Source organism: Oncorhynchus clarkii, chromosome 3 (genome assembly GCF_045791955.1).
Source record: "Oncorhynchus clarkii lewisi isolate Uvic-CL-2024 chromosome 3, UVic_Ocla_1.0, whole genome shotgun sequence".
NCBI lineage: Eukaryota > Metazoa > Chordata > Actinopteri > Salmoniformes > Salmonidae > Oncorhynchus > Oncorhynchus clarkii.
In genome coordinates, this window is record NC_092149.1 from 18,629,486 (window position 1) to 18,650,152 (window position 20,667).

General features: G+C 42.7%; 1 protein-coding gene across 1 annotated transcript; it reads right to left on the minus strand.

Moving 5' to 3' along the window:
• Window positions 1-1,005: 1,005 nt before the first annotated feature.
• LOC139390093 (uncharacterized) lies at window positions 1,006-17,681 on the minus strand. Its single transcript, XM_071137240.1, has 2 exons — window positions 17,547-17,681; window positions 1,006-6,022 (listed from the first exon to the last, which is right to left on the minus strand). The coding sequence occupies exon 2, from the start codon at window positions 5,946-5,948 to the stop codon at window positions 2,877-2,879; it is 3,072 nt and encodes a 1,023-aa protein (XP_070993341.1). The 5' UTR covers window positions 5,949-6,022; window positions 17,547-17,681; the 3' UTR covers window positions 1,006-2,876.
• Window positions 17,682-20,667: the final 2,986 nt, after the last annotated feature.

Genomic DNA, 20,667 nt, shown 5'->3' on the forward strand with positions numbered 1-20,667 from the left:
CAGGCGGTTGACAGCAACACCCCTAATTGAATCCACCAATCCAAAGAATAGGCGGGAGCTTGACAGGCCCCTGTCCCACTGTGGACAAAGAATCCCATTGTCAGGGCGGAGACAAGCATCGCGTCATTATATGCAGTATCTCTGGTTGAGTCTGGTAATGAATGAAGGGAAGAGGGGAGCTAGCCTAATACAAACCTAGTTTTACATTCCGTTTCGCAACAAAGAATGTAAATTCGCGAGATCATGATGGTTTGTACAACGCTAGGAAGAAAGCAAATATTGGAAAAATACTCAATTATCAACATATTTATCACACATGCATTCCTAAAAACTACTTTTTATGCCTTAATGGCTAACCAGTCGGTGCCTCCTGTGACCCATTTCCATTTCACCAAATAGTACAAGCCTTTAAAATAAGATTCTGTAAATAGTATAGCATTTACCACCTTAATTGGTGGCACACACAAAAAAGTCATTTTAAACAAGTTTTTTTTTTTGTTGCATTGGATGCATCTCAATCCACCGCATCCCCCAGTGTCATACTTACGCATCTGAGACAACCCATAAACCGGTCTTCTCACAAAAACTTCTGTAGAGTCTGAACGTTTGTCCTAAAAAAAAAAAAAACTATTATGATCACTCATTGGAAAGGGGATACTCTCACAAACACCACAGGTGTCGAGACTCGTCAGAAGTTGGTAAATTCGACGTGCACAGTTTGTTTGGTAGCGTTCTAACAGTTTGGGCAACAAACTAATAGGACCCCACATGAAAAGCATTTTTTGCTTAAGTTTTCATGTACTAAATACATTTAACATTCACTAGGTTTCCATCGCATTCTTTACTTGTGTGGCATATTTTATTTTGTCTACATTTGGACATTTTACCAAGACATTAGCTATTTCCATCAGGCCTGTCATGAGTAAATTACTGCGCCAGGTAATTCATACACAAAATGGTTGGAAACCTGGTTAGTAGTAACAACAATCAACTCAAATCTTTCATCTATGAATGGGGCTTTATTAAAACAAGGAGCAACACACACTACATGCTATTTCCTATACATTTCTGTTTTGATGGAAGTGCTCAAATATATACACATACATACATACACACACAAGTATGGACATCCCTTCAAATTAGTGGATTTGGCTACTTCAGCCACACCGTTGCTGACAGGTGTATACAATTGAGCATACAGCCATGCAATCTCCATAGAGTAGACAAACATTGGCAGTAGAATGGCCTTACAGAAGAGCTCAGTGACTTTCAACATAGCACCGTCATAGGATGCCACATTTTGAACAAGTCAGTTCGTAAAATGTCTGCCGTTAGAGCTGCCCTGGTCAATTGTAAGTGCATTTATTGTGAAGTGGAAACATCGAACTCACAGAATAGAACCGGAGTGCGGAGGGGAGAAGAAAAAAGAAGAAGCCTGTCCTCAGTTGCGACACTCACGACCGAGCTTCCAGAGGCAGTTTGGAACATCAACAAAATAACTTAGTCGGGAGCGTCATGAAATGGGCTTCCATGGCCGAGCAGCCGGACACAAGCCTAAGATCACCATGCGCAATGCCGAGCATCGGCTGGAGTGGTGTAAAGCTCGCCGACATTGGAGCAATGGAAACGTATTCTCTGGTGTGATGAATCACGCTTCACCATCTAGCAGTCCGACAGACGAATCTTGGTTTGGTGGATGCCAGGAGAACGCTACCTGCCCCAATGCATAGTGGCAACTAAAGTTTGGTGGAGGAAGAATAATGGTCTGAGGCTGTTTTTTTGTGTTTCGGGCTAGGCTCCTTAGTTCCAAAGAAGGGCAATCAACGCTACAGCACACAATGACATTCTAGACGATTCTGGGATTTCAACTTTGCGTCAACAGTTTGGTAAGGCCCTTGCCTGTTTCAGTATGACAATGCAAGGTCCATACAGAAATGGTTTGTCGACATCGGTGTAGAAGAACTTGACTGGACTGCAGAGCCCTGACCTCAACCCCATTGAACACCTTTGGGATAAATGGGAATGCCGACTGCGAGCCAGGCCTAATCGCCCAACATCAGTGCCCGACCTCACTAATGCTCTTGTGGCTGAATGGAAGCAAGTCCCCTCAGCAATGTTCCAACATCTACACAAAAGCCTTCCCAGAAGGGTGGATTCTGTTATAGCAGCAAAGGGGGGGGGGGGGTGACCAACTTCATATTAATGCCCATGATTTGGGAATGAGGAGTTCGATGAGCAGGTGTGCACATACTTTGTAGTGTATATTCACTTAATTGTTTTCTCCACAATGCACTGACAGCTACCACACTAAGATATAACCATCAACGTTTTTGCACAACCTAAAATAGCAATTGAACAATAAGTGGTACATTTTAATAATGGTTGAAGAGTTAAAGGGATACTTCAGGATTTTGGCACTAAAGCCCTTAAAATCTACTTCCCAGAGTCAGATGAACTTGTCGATACCATTTTTATGTCTCTGCGTGCAGTTTGAAGGAAGTTGCTAACTAGCATTTGCACAATGAAGAAGTCTACGGTAACTACCTCAACTTCCTTCATAGTGGGGAAGTTGATAAAGGATTTCATTACCAAAATCCCAAAGTATCCCTTTAAGAACAAGCTAAAAACATCATTGCATTTTACAGCACAATACAACAGTTTACAACTATGACCATTAAAATAGGTTCAAGTGAGCAAGAAAAGTCTATTGATAAGACAGTGAAAATAGAATCAAAGTAGTATAGTACAATAGTGATTATATATGGTTACACAAGACAAAATTAATCCCTCAAATCAATAACCGATCTTGCAAAAACATTTTGCTAAAATCATTGTTCATATGTTCTGTTGGATTATGATTTTCAGAGTATTCATTCTCATTGTGTAACCTGCTCTGTGTCTCCAGACAAAATGCAATGGACCTTTCTGCGGTGGTCTTTCAGTGACCGTAGGCTGGGATAGAGGCGCTGGCAGATGAGGCAGCGAAATGAGTTGGTCTGGTCGTGTGTTTGCAGGTGTTTCTGGAGTCCCTCCACAGTTCCAAACCAGCGCACGCACACAGGGCAACGCATGGGCTTGAAGGCAGGCTTGCACATTCCATTTAGCTGGTGAAACTTGAGGCTGAGGCCATTGGGGAAGTCCATGCTGCAGCGGGAACAGTGGTTTGCCTTCGCTGAAATAGCTCCTCTGTCACCTTTACACCGATTCCAGGAGAGGTGCTTTAGCAGCGCGCCGCGACTGCAAAAGGTGTTGCTGCATCGTATGCACACACAGCGCGGCTGTGGCTTCCTAGGCTTCCGCAGAGGTTGTTGATTTGGCTGAGGGCGCTGTGCTGGCAGAGTGTGTTGCGGAGCCGCATGTCGCTGCTTTGGCAGGGGCTGCCGACATTGACGCGGCTGCTGTGGAAACCTAAGCAGTAGAGGTGGAGAGCTCTGCTGTTGCATTCCCCCATACATCTGGTGCTGAGGCTGCATGTGCACTTGTAGGTGGACTTCATAGTCTGCCCAGGAACTCAGTGTCTCACCGCATGTGGGGCAGGTATAGGCCTCCTGCGCATGCTTTTGCAAATGCTCCAGGAGGAGCCGTGGGCTAGTGAAGCCTGCCCCACACTCACACGTCACTCTCCTGGGAAGAACATTGGGCAATGACATAATACCCCAATTTGCCCCATTATCCTCCAGATTTTTACTACTTTGTGCCACGAGACGTTGCGGTGCCTGGGCTGCTGATATGCCCTGTTGTAAAAGTCCATTATCATTCTTGGCCACGGTTCTACTTAACTGGCACTTCTTCCTATGAATCAGCATGTTATCTTTGCGGTTAAAGCTCCTCCCACAGACATAGCAATCGAATTGGAATTGACCCTTGTTGACTTTCTGTGCTACCGCCCGGAAGGTAGATTGTGGCAAAAATGATCTATTTCCACACAGTCTTTGATGCTTTTTTAATGTGCACCCTCGACTGTACGTTTTCTGACATCTATAGCAGGGAAAACGTCTAGCACCATCTTTTATGAAATAAGGCACGCCATCCTTTGTGGATTTGACATGACCCTGAGAAATAGGTTCTTGTAGCATTAAATCATCGTCGTCTTCTGCATCTACTGCCTCAATCAGCACGTCAATCTCAGAATCATCTAAAGGCATTGTCCATTCTCCATCTTTACCTTCTTGTTTAAAACTACTTGCTGCGTTGTCCCCTTCACCATCTCCTTGCTGTAGTGTTGCAGATCCTGAATCAATTTCTTCTGGTGTTACATGCGTGGAAACTTTGGGATAGAAGGATGAGAAGTTTTTAGGTGAACCAGACCAGAGCAAATCAGGAAACTGAGGATGTGGCCTTGATTCTGCAGAAATCACCTCCTCCTTTATCTGACGAGTGCTGACAGTGCCCACACCGATGATTTTGGAGATTAGAGGCCTCTGGTTGACGCCTGTGACAGGCTCCCTTGCTTTAATGTTTAACCCAAATGCAGTATTTTTGTACAGGGCAGAGTTGGAGGCATGCTGAAGAGGATGGGGTGGCCCCTGACACTTGTGCACATTGAGATTATACCTACGGGCATAGTTGTGCTTGCACACTTGACAAAAGTAAGGCGTCCTAGCTTTAACACTTTGGAAGATTCTTTGTGGTTGTTGCTTCTTTTGCTTCTGGAATGATGCAGTCTTTTTGATAGAGTGGCATTTACTCCCCACTGAGGTAAGGTGGTGGGGAGCCAGGGGACAGATGTGGTTGTCTGGAAGGGGTGGTTTTCCAATCATCAGTTGTTTACAGTGACGACAACACTTCACTATCTCCTTCCTGTGTAAGGCATGATGCACTGTCAAGCTGTCCAAGTCCTGAAAAACACTTCGGCAGCGGCCACATTGATATCTCCCCTGTGTGGCCCTATTTCTAGAATCAATAAGCTTTTGGCGGGTCTCAAGAACTACTACAGGGCAGAAGGTCTGAGTCAAAGATATGATGCCAGATGGACGGGCTATTGTCTTTGCACCAGAGTTTGTAAGCAGGTGTCTTAACTGGCCAATAGAGGGCCCTGGTGTGGATGCTGCTGTTTGTTTGGATTGTGACATCACCTCCACTGGTATAAGCTCTCTTTTGGGGAACACAAGTCTTTTGTGTCTTAATGGGTAGTGTTGAGCAGGTTGATAACGTTTCATGTAGGCATTTGCTATCATCTTCATTATTGTCTCATTTTTAGGTGCGCCGGCATCTTCTGAAGATCCACCGCTTGTAACAGGACAGTCTGCATCCTCAGGAGTCTCATCCTGGACAGATTGTGGTGAGGGTTCCTGTGCAGTAGAGATGTTCTCAGGTTGGTCAAGCCCATCAGGCTGTAATTCCTGCTCACTTGCACCTGGAGGGAGGTTGTTCAGCTCTGGAGGTCTGGTTAGGGCAATAAACCCCTTATTTGTATAGACTTCAGGAACAGTGGATGTGCTATTAAGCTGTGGGAGAATTGAACTAGGAATGACAGGAGATAGGGGTGAGGGATGAGAGGGGGGAATGAGGCCCAAAATGGTTTGGCTAAGGGTTGGCTGAGGGGAGACTGGTTGGGCAGGTTCAACCAGACTACATTCGTCTTGGCTCAAATATTTGGCATCAGTTGTCTGGGTCTGCTGCTGGGGGGTTGAGACATGAGATCTTTTATGCTCCAGCATTTCATTAAAGTTCTGAAACTCATCCCCACAATCACAGATAAAAAGAGAGAGAGCCGGGGTCTCAGGTACTGCTTTGCAGCAGTGCTGGTCTTGGAGCTCCTTGTTTGAAAGCACTTCACCACAGTGAGTGCAAAGGCTCTGCTTCTCAGATTGTGGTGGTTGCTTGTCATATTGAACAGCATGAGAAGCTTGGTGCACCAACAAGGATGCCAATCCAGTAAAGGTGGCTGAACAAGCCACACAGCGATACATTTTAGGGGATGAGGTACTTCCCTGAAGGCCAAGCATTGTGGTACAAGACAGTCACAGTACAAAGGGGGGCTCAGGTGTCCTCAACTGACTGATCTTGGGTTGTCAGTTTCCTGAAAAATAAAGAAAACACATTTGTCAGGAATATATGATAAAAGTATCCCCTCAAACGAGGTAACATGTGAATCTCCAAACAAAATAAAGTTTACAGATAAGGTATATACACTTCATTTCTGAAACGATTTACCAAATGACCTAGCCTACATTCTTATTTGTAATTCCATATGCTCAGGCACCTCCACAATTTCAGCAATGATGATATAATATACTGTAGGTACACACCATAACACTTCAGCTACACTGATGTCGTGAGGATACCTGGGCCACCTATTGAGATGAGCCTTCTGTTCAGTAAATCAGGTAATACATGAGGTGAAAATGAGACTGAGTACAACTTTAATTTCAAGTTATTAATAGATGTGATTCATGTATAAATACTGGATCAGTGGTGTTGGACGCACCCCTGCGAGGCTCCCCTGCAAAAATGTTTAGAATTACAGGAAAATGGCTTCAAAAACAACAAAATTCTCTGCCTCAAGGCAAAATGTGTAGAATAGCATGAGAAGCTAAAACAAATTCTCTGTGTAACGGATGTGAAATGGCTAGCTAGTTAGCGGTGGTGCGCGCTAATAGCGTTTCAATCGGTGACGTCACTTGCTCTGAGACCTTGAAGTAGTGGTTCCCCTTGCTGTGATTGTGGTGGTTGCTTGTCATATTGAACAGCATGAGAAGCTTGGTGCACCAACAAGGATGCCAATCCAGTAAAGGTGGCTGAACAAGCCACACAGCGATACATTTTAGGGGATGAGGTACTTCCCTGAAGGCCAAGCATTGTGGTACAAGACAGTCACAGACGGTACAGTCTGCCCGGTATTATTCCCGGAATAATTCTGGGAATTTTGCTTAAATTCATCCCAAAAAATGTGTTAATAACAGTGAACCTTTTTGTGGGATACACAAGGCAATTCTAGGTCTTGTGGCATATTTTGGTTAAACTATCCCCAATTCAATGGAATTCAATTGCATGCAAACCTCTGCATGCATAGTGCATTCTTCCATCACATGTACAGCTGATTCTCAAGATCTTGCACGCTAATGAGATGCTATTGAGCCCACACTACTATACTTTCTGAGCCAAGGACTACAAGCTTTCTGGTAAGTTTTGATTACAATACCAGTTGGGGCGAAAAGATTTTATGGCATAAAAATAATAATAATTTACGCTCGTAAATAGTAGCCTACAGAAAAGTGTGTTTAAATCATTTCTAACTTGTTACAATTTCTGCTAGTTAGTTTTTGCTACCATGTGGGTTTTAGCTTGCTTGAGCCTGCTAACTTGTTTCCATACACGTTTCATTTTAAAACATTTATCTTACAAAGGAGTTGTTTAATCTAACTGCTAAACTATTTATCTATACATGGAATTTTTTTTTTTTTTTTTACTCATTTCTTTCTAATCTTTACAGGAAAATGCCTTGGGCACAATCTGATATGTGGATACATTTCACTGCAGCTAATGTAGAAGGAAAAACTGTGTACATTTGCAAAAACTGTGCCAAATCATGCGTGAAGAATGCAAAAAAGACACAGAATCATCTGGCCAAGTGCATAACGTTCCCTCAGAGCTCTGACAAAAGACCCTCTACTTCTATTTGGGGTCAAAATGATGACAGATAGCAACAGCTTATGGATATCAGAAGTATTTTTTGACTCAATGGAGGAACGCAGTCAGAGAAATGCTGATGAATGTCTTGCTCGAGCTGTGTATGCAACTGGTTCACCTCTGATGCTCACAGGTAATGTGTATTGGAAGAGATTTCTGAATGTTCTTCGCCCAGCATACACCCCTCCAACCAGACATGCTTTATCTACTCATTTGCTTGATGCCAAGTTCAAGTGAAGGTCAAGGAAATTAAAGGAATAATTAACTACATCTACACCCCTCAACCAGTATTCTACAACAGCACAGACACAAGGGACAACAGACACACCAGTCTCTACATTGCAGATGAGTTGAAGGCAGTCATCAACGACCTTGGACCACAGAAGGTATTTGCACCGGTGACAGACAATGCTGCAAACATGAAGGCAGCTTGGACTAAAGTGGAGGTGTCCTACCCTCACATCACACCCATTTGCTGTGCTGCTCCTGCACTGAATCCACTCCTCAAGGGCATCATTGCACTGAAAACCATGGATGCACTCTACAAGAGAGACAAGGAAATGGTTAGGTATGTGAAGGGTCAAGTTCTTGCATCAATCTACCTCACGAAGCAAAGTGAGAAAAATAAGAGCACCACATTGACCCTGCCCAGCAACACCTGTTGGGGTGGTGTTGTCATCATGTTTGACAGTCTCCTGGAGGGGAGGGAGTCTCTCCAACAAATGGCCATATCAGTCTGCCGATATGGACAGCCCCATCAAGAGTATTCTCTTGGATTATGCATTTGGGAGAGAGTGGTAAGCAGCCTGAAACCTATAGCTGTAGCCATTGCACAGATTGAGGGAAACAATGCCATCCTTTCTGATGTTCAGACTGCTTGCAGATGTAAGAGAAGAAATCCGTACTGCCCTGCCCACTTCACTGTTGCTCCAAGCAGAGGAAACTGCAGTTCTGAAATACGTCAAAAAGGGTGAAGACTTCTGCCTGAAGCCCATACACGCTGTAGCGTACATGTTGGACCCAAGTATGCTGGCAAGAGTATCCTGTCTGGTGCAGAGATCAACAAGGCCTATGGTGTCATCACTACTGTGTCTCGCCACGTTGGCCTGGATGAGGGCAAGGTTCTTGGTAGTCTGGCACAGGACATTTCTAAGTAAGGGCTTTGGGATGGATATCCAATATGGCAGTCGTGCCAACATATCTCATCAGCCACCTGGTGGAAGGGACTTTGTGGATCTGAGGCACTTTCCCCTGTTGCCTCGATCATGCTCCAAATCCCAACATCAGCCGCCTCAGAGCGCAACTGGTCTTGTTTGGAAACAGACACAAAAGCAGGCAACAGGCTGACCAATACAAGGGTTGAAAAATTGGTGGCCATCCAGGCAAATTTTAGGCTTTTAGGGCCTGACAACGAGCCATCCTCAACAAGGTTGGAAAGTGACAGTGAAGATGAGGCCTGAGTCTGATGTTCAAGAGGTGGACATTGAGGTCGTCCAGGGAGAAGACATGGAAGCCTGAGAGGAAGACAACCAAAGCTTTAGTTTCTAGACTATGATTTTACAGACGTATGTTGAAAACTTTTTTGGGAGATGCGATGTATCATTGGGGATCATTCAATATTCCCTTTATTTTGTTGTTCAGTGAAATCATCCCATGTGATTAGTCAACTCATTTTATTAAAGTTCAGTTCGTCACTAAATTGTTGTTTTTTTCTATTTGAAGGATTTAATCATTTGCAATTATGTCTACCTATGATAAGATAAAATATAAACATTTCTGTCTCCATATGCTATGGTAAATATATCCAATGCAAAAAACATTATTTAAATAGCAATAATATTAACTTGCATATTTCCGTTTATTCCCATATATTCCGGTTAATTCCCACGGAAAGTTTCCACCTCTGAATATACCCCAAAATGTGCAACCCTGCATACTGACCAGACATGGCACCCTTTGAGCACGTTTGGGATGCTCTGGACCGACAGCATGTTCCAGTTGCCACCAAAATCCAGCATTTCGCACAGCCATTGAAGAGGAGAGGGACAGACTTCCACAATCAACAGCTTGATCAACTCCATGCCAAGGAGATGTCTCGCTGCATAAGGCAAATGGTCACACCAGATACTGACTGGTTTTCTTATCCACGGCCTACTTTTTTTTAAAAAGGTATCTGTGACTAACCGATGCACATCTATATTCCCAGTCTTGTGAAATCCATAGATTTGGGCGGTAGGGCCTAATGAATTTATTTAAATTGACTGATCCTGATATGAACGGCGACTCAGTAAAATCTTTTTAATTGTTGCATGTTGCATTTATATTTTTATTCAGTGTACACCTAACTCTTCTTACAGTTCCACTGGATGATGTAAATAAATGTTTTTTTTTGTAACTATCGTGGCATCGTGACTCGTGTCATGTGATATAGGTGGCTTATTGATAACGGTTTCCTATATACTATTGGCTGTGATTGCAACTCTCCAATGTGAATAGTTGGCAATGATGTTAAGTTTCCAAGTGCTACTGAAAAGTCTTAAGTGAAATGTACTAATTGCACGTGATACACATCATTACTCTACTGTAATCTATCAATCCATTCCAAATCTTTATACAATACATGGCACAGAGGGCGGCATATGTTGACCTTGCCTAGGGCAGCAACAGAACTGCTAGAACTAGGCTTGACTAACACAATTTGCCTCTAATTTATCTGCATTATCAGCAAAACTTAACCTGCTTAAATTCAACAGCTGCTGTTGCAAAGTCAAAACTGTTCAACTCTTTGGAGCAACTTGCGATGCTCATCAGCCTCGTTACTTTGTCTTCAAGAAGGCGCGATCTTGAGGTAGTCTTTGTTCATATCCTTTGCTAGTTAGTGAGTTATTAGCCCAGTTATAGATAATTTGCAGTCAGCAAAGGGGGATTGACTGCTTCCTACAAGAGCACAACATGTGTGCATGTCTAGCCATCTTAGAAAAGTGATTTGGTAAAGAGCTTTTTTTGTTTTCAAAAGGGAGAGTGTCGTACTTTCAGACATGCTAAGTAGCCAATAGGCAGAGGGTAGCATGGCTGATTCGCATAAAAAAAATGTTATGGGAATAATGATGCATTTTATTTTGTAAAGTAGTTTCTTACGTCAAACAACAGTTTCAGTCACCTCTTTGTCTGATGTACAAGTGGATAAACAAGTTAATGTTACGCCCTGCATGTTTTAAATTATTATTTTTTTTTTTTAAACAAAGGTCTCATGGAATGCAGGCCTACATTGAACACCACACATTGGCTGCTACTGTTGGCTGAATGATAGAACAGCTATTTCCATCTAAAATGTTAAGAGATGCATTTTCTCCATTATTTTTGATGGTAAGCTACATTATCAAATAGCCACAGTAGCCTACCTGACCACTTAACTTTAATTTAAAGGGGGTACAGCCTCAGTGTTCACAATAAACACGCTCCGGACGTTGCACATTATTTTCACAACGTTCACGTTTGCGCTCTGCAGACCTGAAATTTGCTCAGTGACAAAAAACATTTGAGGTAACATTGCTTATGAGGACCTCGCGTTTTTTTTGAGCGAGTAAAAATAGAAACACAAATCCGACACCATTTGCCAAGCAGCTTGAGGATATATTAGCCTATAAAGTATATTTGCCTTTGAAGTTTGAGCACATCGACTGGTATTTACATCAATTAATAAAAAGCATTATTAATACCCTCTTAACACCTGATATCCACCTAGCACGTTGGGGGCGATAAAACAACATTTGCAGATGCGCGAGGCAATTTCATGAATATTCACGAGTATCGACAGTGCGTGACATCACTCTGAGCCCTAACCAAAACCGAAAACATGGCAGACAATTTCTTGCCTTGGATCTGAAACCAACAGTAACCACTAATTTCAATGAATGTTAACATAAAATGTAAATATGAATCCACGCCCAACAACGAGGAGGGCTAGCAATGGTGTTTATTCATATCATCTGTTTTCGTTAGCTAGCGAAGTGCTAATTTGCAACGCCAGTTAGCTAGACTCTGGAGCTAATGGGGACGGGCTTCAGGAGCCAGCGGGTTAGATTCGTTTCCACCAGTGTTGGCTGGTGGGAGGAGCTATAGCAGGACATGCCCATTGTATTGGCTGGAATGGAATCAATCGAACGGAGTCAAACTTGGTTTCCATCCCGGAGTCGCCTCTTCACTGTTGACGTTGAGACTGGTGTTTTGTGGGTACTATTTAATGAAGCTGCCAGTTGAGGACTTGTGAGGTGTCTGTTTCTCAAACTAGACACTAATGTACTTGTCCTCTTGCTCAGTTGTGCACCGGGGCCTCCCACTCCTCTTTCTATTCTGGTTAGAGCCAGTTTGCACTGGTCTGTGAAGGGAGTAGTACACAGCATTGTATGAGATCTTCAGTTTCTTGGCAATTTCTCACATGGAATAGCCATAATTTCTCAGAACAAGAGTAGACTGATGAGTTTCAGAGGAAAGTTCTTTGTTTCTGGCCATTTTCAGCCTGTAATCGAACCCACAAATGCGGATGCTCCAGATACTCAACTAGTCTAAATAAGGCCAGTTTTATTGCTGCTTTAAATCAGCACCACAGCTTTCAGCTGTGCTAACATAATTGCAAAAGGGTTTTCTAATGATGAATTAGCCTTTTACAATGATAAACTTGGTTTAGCTAACAACGTGCCATTGGAACACACACATATTCCATTAAAAATCTGATGATTCAAGCTACAATAGTCATTAACAATGTCTACACTCTATTTCTGATCATTTGATATTTTAATGGACAAAAACGATATTTTCTTTCAAAAACAAGAACATTTCTAAGTGACCCCGAACTTTTGAACGTTAGTGTAAATGGACAAAAATAAAATATAAATTGTCGGCCAAATTGCTTAAACGGAACCCAAACCGGCTGCGCGCGTGCGCAACCGTGCATACATTTACTTCCGTCGCCGACAGACATGGCCGCCTCGCTTCACGTTCCTAGGAAACTATGCATTTTTTTTTTTTTACGTGATATTTCTTACATTGGTACCTACGGTAATCTCAGGTTTCATTACATACAGTCGGGAAGAACTACTGAATATAAGAGCAACGTCAACTCACCATCAGTACGACCAGGAATATGACTTTCCCGAAGCGGATCCTGTGTTCTGCCTTCCACCCAGGACAACGGAATGGATCCCAGCCCGCGACCCTAAACAAAGACGCCGTAAAAGAGGGAAACGTAGCGGTCTTCTGGTCAGGCTCCCGAGACGGGCACATCGCGCACCACTCCCTAGCATACTACTCACCAATGTCCAGTCTCTTGACAACAAGGTTGATGAAATCCGAGCAAGGGTAGCATTCCAGAGAGACATCAGAGACTAACGTTCTTTGCTTCACGGAAACATGGCTCACTCGAGAGACGCTAACGGAATTGGTGCAGCCAGCTGGTTTCTTCACGCATCGCGCCAATCTTTCTGGTAAGAAGAGGGGCGGGGGCGTATGCCTTATGATTAACGAGACGTGGTGTGACCACAACAACATACAGGAACTCAAGTCCTTCTGTTCACCTGACTTAGAATTCCTCACAATCAACTGTCGTCCGCATTATCTACCAAGGGAATTCTCTTCGATTATAATCACAGCCGTATATATTCCCCCCCAACCAGACACATCGATGGCCCTGAACAAACTTTATTTGACTCTTTGCAAACTGGAAACCACATATCCTGAGGCTGCATTCATTGTAGTTAGGGATATTAACAAGGCTAATCTGAAAACAAGACTCCCCAAATTGTATCAGCATATCGATTGCACAACCAGTGCTGGTAAAACCTTGGATCATTGCTATTCTAACTTCTGCAACGCATATAAGGCCCTCCCCCGCCCTCCTTTCGGAAAAGCGGACCACGACTCCATTTTGTTGCTTCCTGCCTACAGACAGAAACTAAAACAAGAAGCTCCCGCGCTCAGGTCTGTTCAACGCTGGTCCGACCAATCTGATTCCACACTTCAAGACTGCTTCGATCACGCGGACTGGGATATGTTCCGCATTGCGTCCAACAACATTGACGAATACGCTGATTCAGTGAATGAGTTCATTAGAAAGTGCTTTGATGATGTCGTTCCCATAGCAACGATTAAAACATTCCCAAACCAGAAACCGTGGATTGATGGCAGCATTCGCGTGAAACAAAGCGCGAACCACTGCTTTTAACCAGGGAAAGGTGACCGGAAACATGACCGAATACAAACAGTGTAGGTATTCGCTCCGCAAGGCAATCAAACAAGCTAAGCGTCAGTATAGAGACAAAGTAGAGTTACAATTCAACGGCTCAGACACAAGAGGTATGTGGCAGGGTCTACAGTCAATCACGGATTACAAAAAGAAAACCAGCCTCGTCACGGACCAGGATGTCTTGCTCCCCAGGCAGACTAAATAACATTTTTGCCTGCTTTGAGGACAATACAGAGCCACTGACACGGCCCGCAACCAAAACCTGTGAACTCTCCTTCACTGCAGCCAACGCGAGGAAAACTTTTAAACGTGTTTACCCTCGGAAGGCTGCAGGCCCAGACGGCATCCCCAGCCGCGTCCTCAGAGCATGCGCAGACCAGTTGGCTGGTGTGTTTACGGTCATATTCAATCAATCCTTATCCCAGTCTGCTGTTCCCACATGCATCAAGAGGGCCACCATTGTCCCTGTTCCCAAGAAAGCTAACTGAGCTAAACGACTACCGCCCCGTAGCACTCACTTCTGTCATCATGAAGTGCTTTGAGAGACTAGTCAAGGACCATATCACCTCCACCCTACCTGACACGCTAGACCCACTCCAATTTGCTTACCGCCCAAATAGGTCCACAGACGATGCAATCTTAACCACACTGCCCTAACCCATCTGGACAAGAGGAATACCTATGTGAGAATGCTGTTCATCGACTACAGCTCAGCATTTAACACCATAGTACCCTCCAAACTCGGCATCAAGCTCGAGACCCTGGGTCTCGACCCCGCCCTGAGCAACTGGGTACTGGACTTCCTGACGGGCCGCCTCCGAGTGGTGAGGGTAGGTAACAACATCTCCACCCCTCTGATCCTCAACACTGGGGCCCCACAAGGGTGCGTTCTGAGCCCTCTCCTGTACTCCCTGTTCACCCATGACTGCGTGGCCATGCACGCCTCCAATTCAATAATCAAGTTGGAGGACGACACTACAGTGGTAGGCTTGATTACCAACAACGACGAGACGGCCTACAGGGAGGAGGTGAGGGCCCTCGGAGTGTGGTGTCAGGAAAATAACCTCACACTCAACAAAACAAAGGAGATGATTGTGGACTTTAGGAAACAGCAGAGGGAGCACCCCCCTATCCACATCAATGGGACAGTAGTGGAGAGGGTAGTAAGTTTGAAGTTCCTCGGCGTACACATCACGGACAAACTGAATTGGTCCACCCACACAGACAGCGTCGTGAAGAAGGCGCAGCAGCGCCTCTTCAACCTCAGGAGGCTGAAGAAATTTGGCTTGTCACCAAAAGCACTCACAAACTTCTACAGATGCACAATCGAGAGCATCCTGTCGGGCCGCCGGATCAGAGGGGTGGAGATGTTGTTACCTACCCTCACCACCCGGTACGGCAACTGCTCCGCCCACAACCGTAAGGCTCTCCAGAGGGTAGTGAGGTCTGCACAACGCATCACCGGGGGCAAACTACCTGCCCTCCAGGACACCTACACCACCCGATGTCACAGGAAGGCCATAAAGATCATCAAGGACATTAACCACCCGAGCCACTGCCTGTTCACCCCGCTATCATCCAGAAGGCGAGGTCAGTACAGGTGCATCAAAGCTGGGACCGAGAGACTGAAAAACAGCTTCTATCTCAAGGCCATCAGACTGTTAAACAGCCACCACTGACATTTAGTGACTGCTGCCAACATACTGACTCAACTCCAGCCACTTTAATAATGGGAATTGATGGAAAATATATCACTAGCCACTTTAAACAAGGCTACTTAATATAATGTTTACATACCCTACATTACTCATCTCATATGTATATACTGCACACTATATCATCTACTGCATCTTTAGGTAATACATGCATCACTAGCCACTTTAAACAATGCTACTTAATATAATGTTTACATACCCTACATTACTCATCTCATATGTATATACTGTACTCAATACCATCTACTGCATCTTGCCTATGCCATTCTGTACCATTCTGTACCATCACCTTCATACATCTTTATGTACATATTCTTTATCCCTTTACACTTGTGTGTATAAGTTGTAGTTTTGGAATTGTTAGGTTAGATTACTCGTTGGTTATTACTGCATTGTCGGAACTAGAAGCACAAGCATTTCGCTACACTCGCATTAACATCTGCTAACCATGTGTATGTGACAAATACATTTGATTTGATTTATTTTGTCCCCCTACACCAAACGCGATCACAACACGTTGTTTAAAAAAATCTAAACAAACTCTGAACCAATGACATTAATTTGGGGACAGGTCGAAAAGCATTAAACATGTATGGCATTTTAGCTAGTTAACTTGCACGTGGTAGCTAATTTGTCCTATTTAGTTAGCTTGCACTTGCTAGCTCATTTGTCCTGGGATATAAACATTGAGTTGTTATTTTACCTGAAAAGCACAAGGTCCTCTACTCCGACAATTACTCCACACATAAAATGAAACATTTCTAGTCATCTCTCCTCCTTCCAGGCTTTTTCATCTTTGAACTTATATGGTGATTGCATCCAAACTTTCATAGTATTAGCACAACCGGCAAAAACAGTTCGTCTTTCAATCACCCATGTGGGTATAACCAATGAGGAGACGGCGCGTGGGTACCTGCTTCTATAAACCAATGAGGAGATGGGAGAGGCAGGACTTTCAGCACGATCTGCGTCAGAAATAGAAAGGAGTTCTATTTTAGACCTTGACATCGCAGACGCTTGGAGCAATAATTGAATAACATGGATTTCTACATTTATTTTGTGAAGCACGCGACGTGTCCGGTCAGCATGTTAGGAAGTATATGCTACATGGAGCGATTGTGTAGGGCTAAATCATTATTTTAGGATATTTATGCATAAGTCAAGAAAAACGCTGGGCCCCGATAAAGAAATAAACCACATGCATCGGATTTACTGCACATCAACACGTGTTCCTTGCATCACACAATCTTGTAAAATGTATTGACTATCCTAAAATTATCAACTTTGCACCTGACAAGAGCGTGCTAAAATAAGAAAAAAAGCATGCATGATTGCAATCACATTTGTTGTTGTAGCAAAACAGCGCTCCACGCCATATTGGTGGGGTATCTATAGTTTTATAATGATCCATGACATGTCTAATGAACGTTTGCTAATTAGATAAGCGTTTGGAAAAGTACATGTACCTAACAATCAAACTAAGCTTTTGGTCGTGCAATTCAATTCGACGATGGCAGACGTAACGTTAGCCAGCTAATGTTAGCTATACAATCGACCATTGCATTAGCTAACTAGTTCCAAAAATGAGCGACCAAACGAATGCTTTTAAACTACAGCTAGCTAACAAAAACGTCTATGTGCCGTGTGTAGTTGATAACAAAATTACCTAGCAAAAAAAAAATGCATTGATGATGTCCAAGAAAGCGTTAGTGAACAAAAGCCAGCTAGCTTGCCAAAATAGCTAGCCTGGCTAACAACACACTATAATGTGATTAGTTAATGTTACTCCGACATCGTTCAATACAATAATTCCAGATAATTGTAAAAGTTCAGCTTATGCATAACAGGTCAAATTAACATATTGGGAAAATATTAACGTTAGACAGCACAATTTAGGTATGTCATTCTGAAATGTCCTCGTCGTTCAATGACAACGATAATATATTTAGTAAACTTACCATCAGTAATTTTGTTTATTACAGTATTTTGTGTCATCCAGGGCTACTTTCGTTCAATAGCGATTCATTTGAATATTTTAGACGTATTATTTGTAGCCACGATGCTGTTCGGATCGTGCATTCGGTTGATGTGTGCTGCTGCACAGCTGTAGCAAAGGGGGGTGCGTTCCAGGTGGTCTCCATCACCAGTCGCGCGCACATGTTACTTGTCGTCTTTGTGGCTCATTGACTCGTCAAATCTGATCTTCTGCGCAGCGTGGCTGTTAACAACGGACTGGAACGTAACCAATCACTCTGGGGGAGTTTTTTCTAAATCCTCCCAACGAACTGGGCAGCAGACTGCTGTAATCTTAGAACATTCTGCCAACTATAGACTCGGAGTCAGAGGGATAAACCCAAACTCATAATGGGATACTGATGATAACTGTAAATAATTATTCAGACCAAAAACGTCGTTTAATGTACGTTTCTATATTATAACTTTGTTCTATAGCCTACTTTTTGTACTTCAATTTGATGGCGACTCAAATCAATAATGCACCGATAAATGTAATCCATGCACATTATACCGTTGAAACTGATGCGCTTTATATTTATTATTGAGATGTGTTTTATTAACTGCCATTTAAAATAGACAAGATATGAAGGATATTGTTCTCTGCTCAATGTAGGTCTGAATGGTTATGGCTAAAGATTGCCAATGCAATGGAAGCTGTATCCCACCTGTTAAGCAGATGGGGTCTACTTTTCTGGTCTTTATTTGATTATGATTTCTCTCCCGTCAGAATACATGTATACAATACAGGAATACAGTACCAGTCAAAAGTTTGGACACACCTACTCATTCAAGGTTTTTTCTTTCTTTATTACTATTTTCTACATTGTAGAATAATAGTGACGACATCACAAGTATGAAATAACACATATTGAATCATGTAGTAACCAAAAATGTGTTAAACAAATCAAAATATATTTTATATTTGAGATTCTTCAAAGTAGCCATCCTATGCCTTTATGACAGCTTTGCACACTCTTGGCATTCTCTCAACCAGCTTCATGAGGTAGTCACCTGGAATGCATTTGAATGATCAGGTATGCCTTGTTAAAAGTAAATTTGTGGAATTTATTTCATTATTAATGCATTTGCGCCAAACAGTTGTGGTGTGACAAGGTAGGATTGGTATACAGAAGATAGCCCTATTTAGTAAAATACCAAGTCCATATTATGGCCAGAACAGCTCAAATAAGCAAAGAGAAACGACAGTCCATCATTACTTTAAGACATGAAGGTCGGTCAATCCAGAAAATGTCAAGTACTTTGAAAGTTTCTTCAAGTGCAGTCGCAAAAACCATCAAGCGCTATGATGAAACTGGCTCTCATGAGGACCACCATAGGAAAGGAAGACCCAGAGTTACCTCTGCTCCAGAGGATAAGTTCATTAGAGTTAACTGCACCTCAGATTACAGCCCAAATAAATACTTCACAGAGTTCAAGTAACAGACACATCTCAACATGAACTGTTAAGAGGAGACTGCGTGAATAAGGCCTTCATGGTTGAATTGCTGCAAAGAAACCACTACTAAAGGACACCAATAAGAAGAGACTTGCTTGAGCCAAGAAACACAAGCAATGGAAGTCTGTCCTTCGGTCTGGTGAGTCCTTTTTTGAGATTTTTGGTTCCAACCACTGTTTTATTTTATTTATTAAACCTTTATTTAACCAGGAAGGGCTCATTGAGATTTAAAATCTATTTTTCAAGAGCGTCCTGACCAAGATGGCAGCACCAAGTCATTACAAAAATTACAAACATGAAAAACTACAAGTAATCTAGTAAAAACCATAGAATTTACAAGAGTATAACAACATCAAAAACAGCAAATTAAAAGCATTGACAGGTCAGGGAATCACTCTCAAGATCATTCATCAGTGATTTTAAAAATACCAATCGGGACAAGTTCTTTCAGTTTAAAAGTATTTTGTAAGGCGTTCCAAGACGATGGTGCAGAGTACATAAAAGCCCTTTTACTAAATTCAGTTCAGACATTTGGAACAGTTAACAGGATAAAGTCCAGTGAACGAAAAGAGTACCCACCACATTTCTGAACAATAAAAATGCCCAAATAAAAAGGTAGTAAACCCAAAATGGCTTTGTAAATAAAAGTATACCAGTGCCTGAGCCTACGAGTGACTAGAGAAGGCCAGCCAACCCTGGTATACAAAGTGCAGTGGTGCGTAAGGGTTTTGCAGTTTAAAATAAATCTCAAAGTGCCATGGTAAAAAGTGTCAATTGATCTCAAACACTGAGCAGAAGCATTCATATATAAAATATCCCCATAGTCTAGTAAAGGCATAAATGTAGCTGATACTAGCCTCCTTCTTGCTTCAAAAGAAAAACAGGCCTTATTCCTAAAATAAAATCCCAATTTCATCTTACATTTTTTGTAAATTGTTGAATATGCAATTTAAAAGAGAGGCCGTCATCAATTAAAATGTCAAGATATTTATGAGGTGACAACCTCAATCTCCTTGCCCTGACAGGTAGTAATAGGTGAAAAGTTCAGAGGTCTATTTCTTGCTTTAGAAAACACCATTAGTTTAGTTTGTCAGTATTGAGGATAAGCTTCAATTGACACAAGGTATGTTGAACAGTATAAAAAAGCAGTTTGCAAGTTTTGGAAAGCTTTTGTGAAAACTCCTCTGTGTCTTTGTGAGACGCAGAGCATGTGAACAGATGATCTCCTCGTGTGGTTCCCACCATGAAGCATGGAGGAAGTGTGATGGTGCTTTGCTGGTGACTGTCAGGGATTTATTTAGAATTCAAGGCACACTTAATCAGCATGGCTGCCACAGCATTCTGCAGCGGTACACCATCCCATCTGGTTTGCACTTAGTGGGACTATCATTTGTTTTTCCAACAGGACAATGACCCAAAACACACCTCCAGGCTGTGTAAGGGCTATTTGACCAAGAAGGAGAGGGATGGATTTGTTGAACACTTTTTGGGTTACTACATGATTCCATGTTATTTCACAGTTTTGATGTCTTCACTATTATTTTACAATGTAGAAAATAGTAAAAATAAAGAGAAATGCTGGAATGAGTAGTTGTCCCAACTTGACT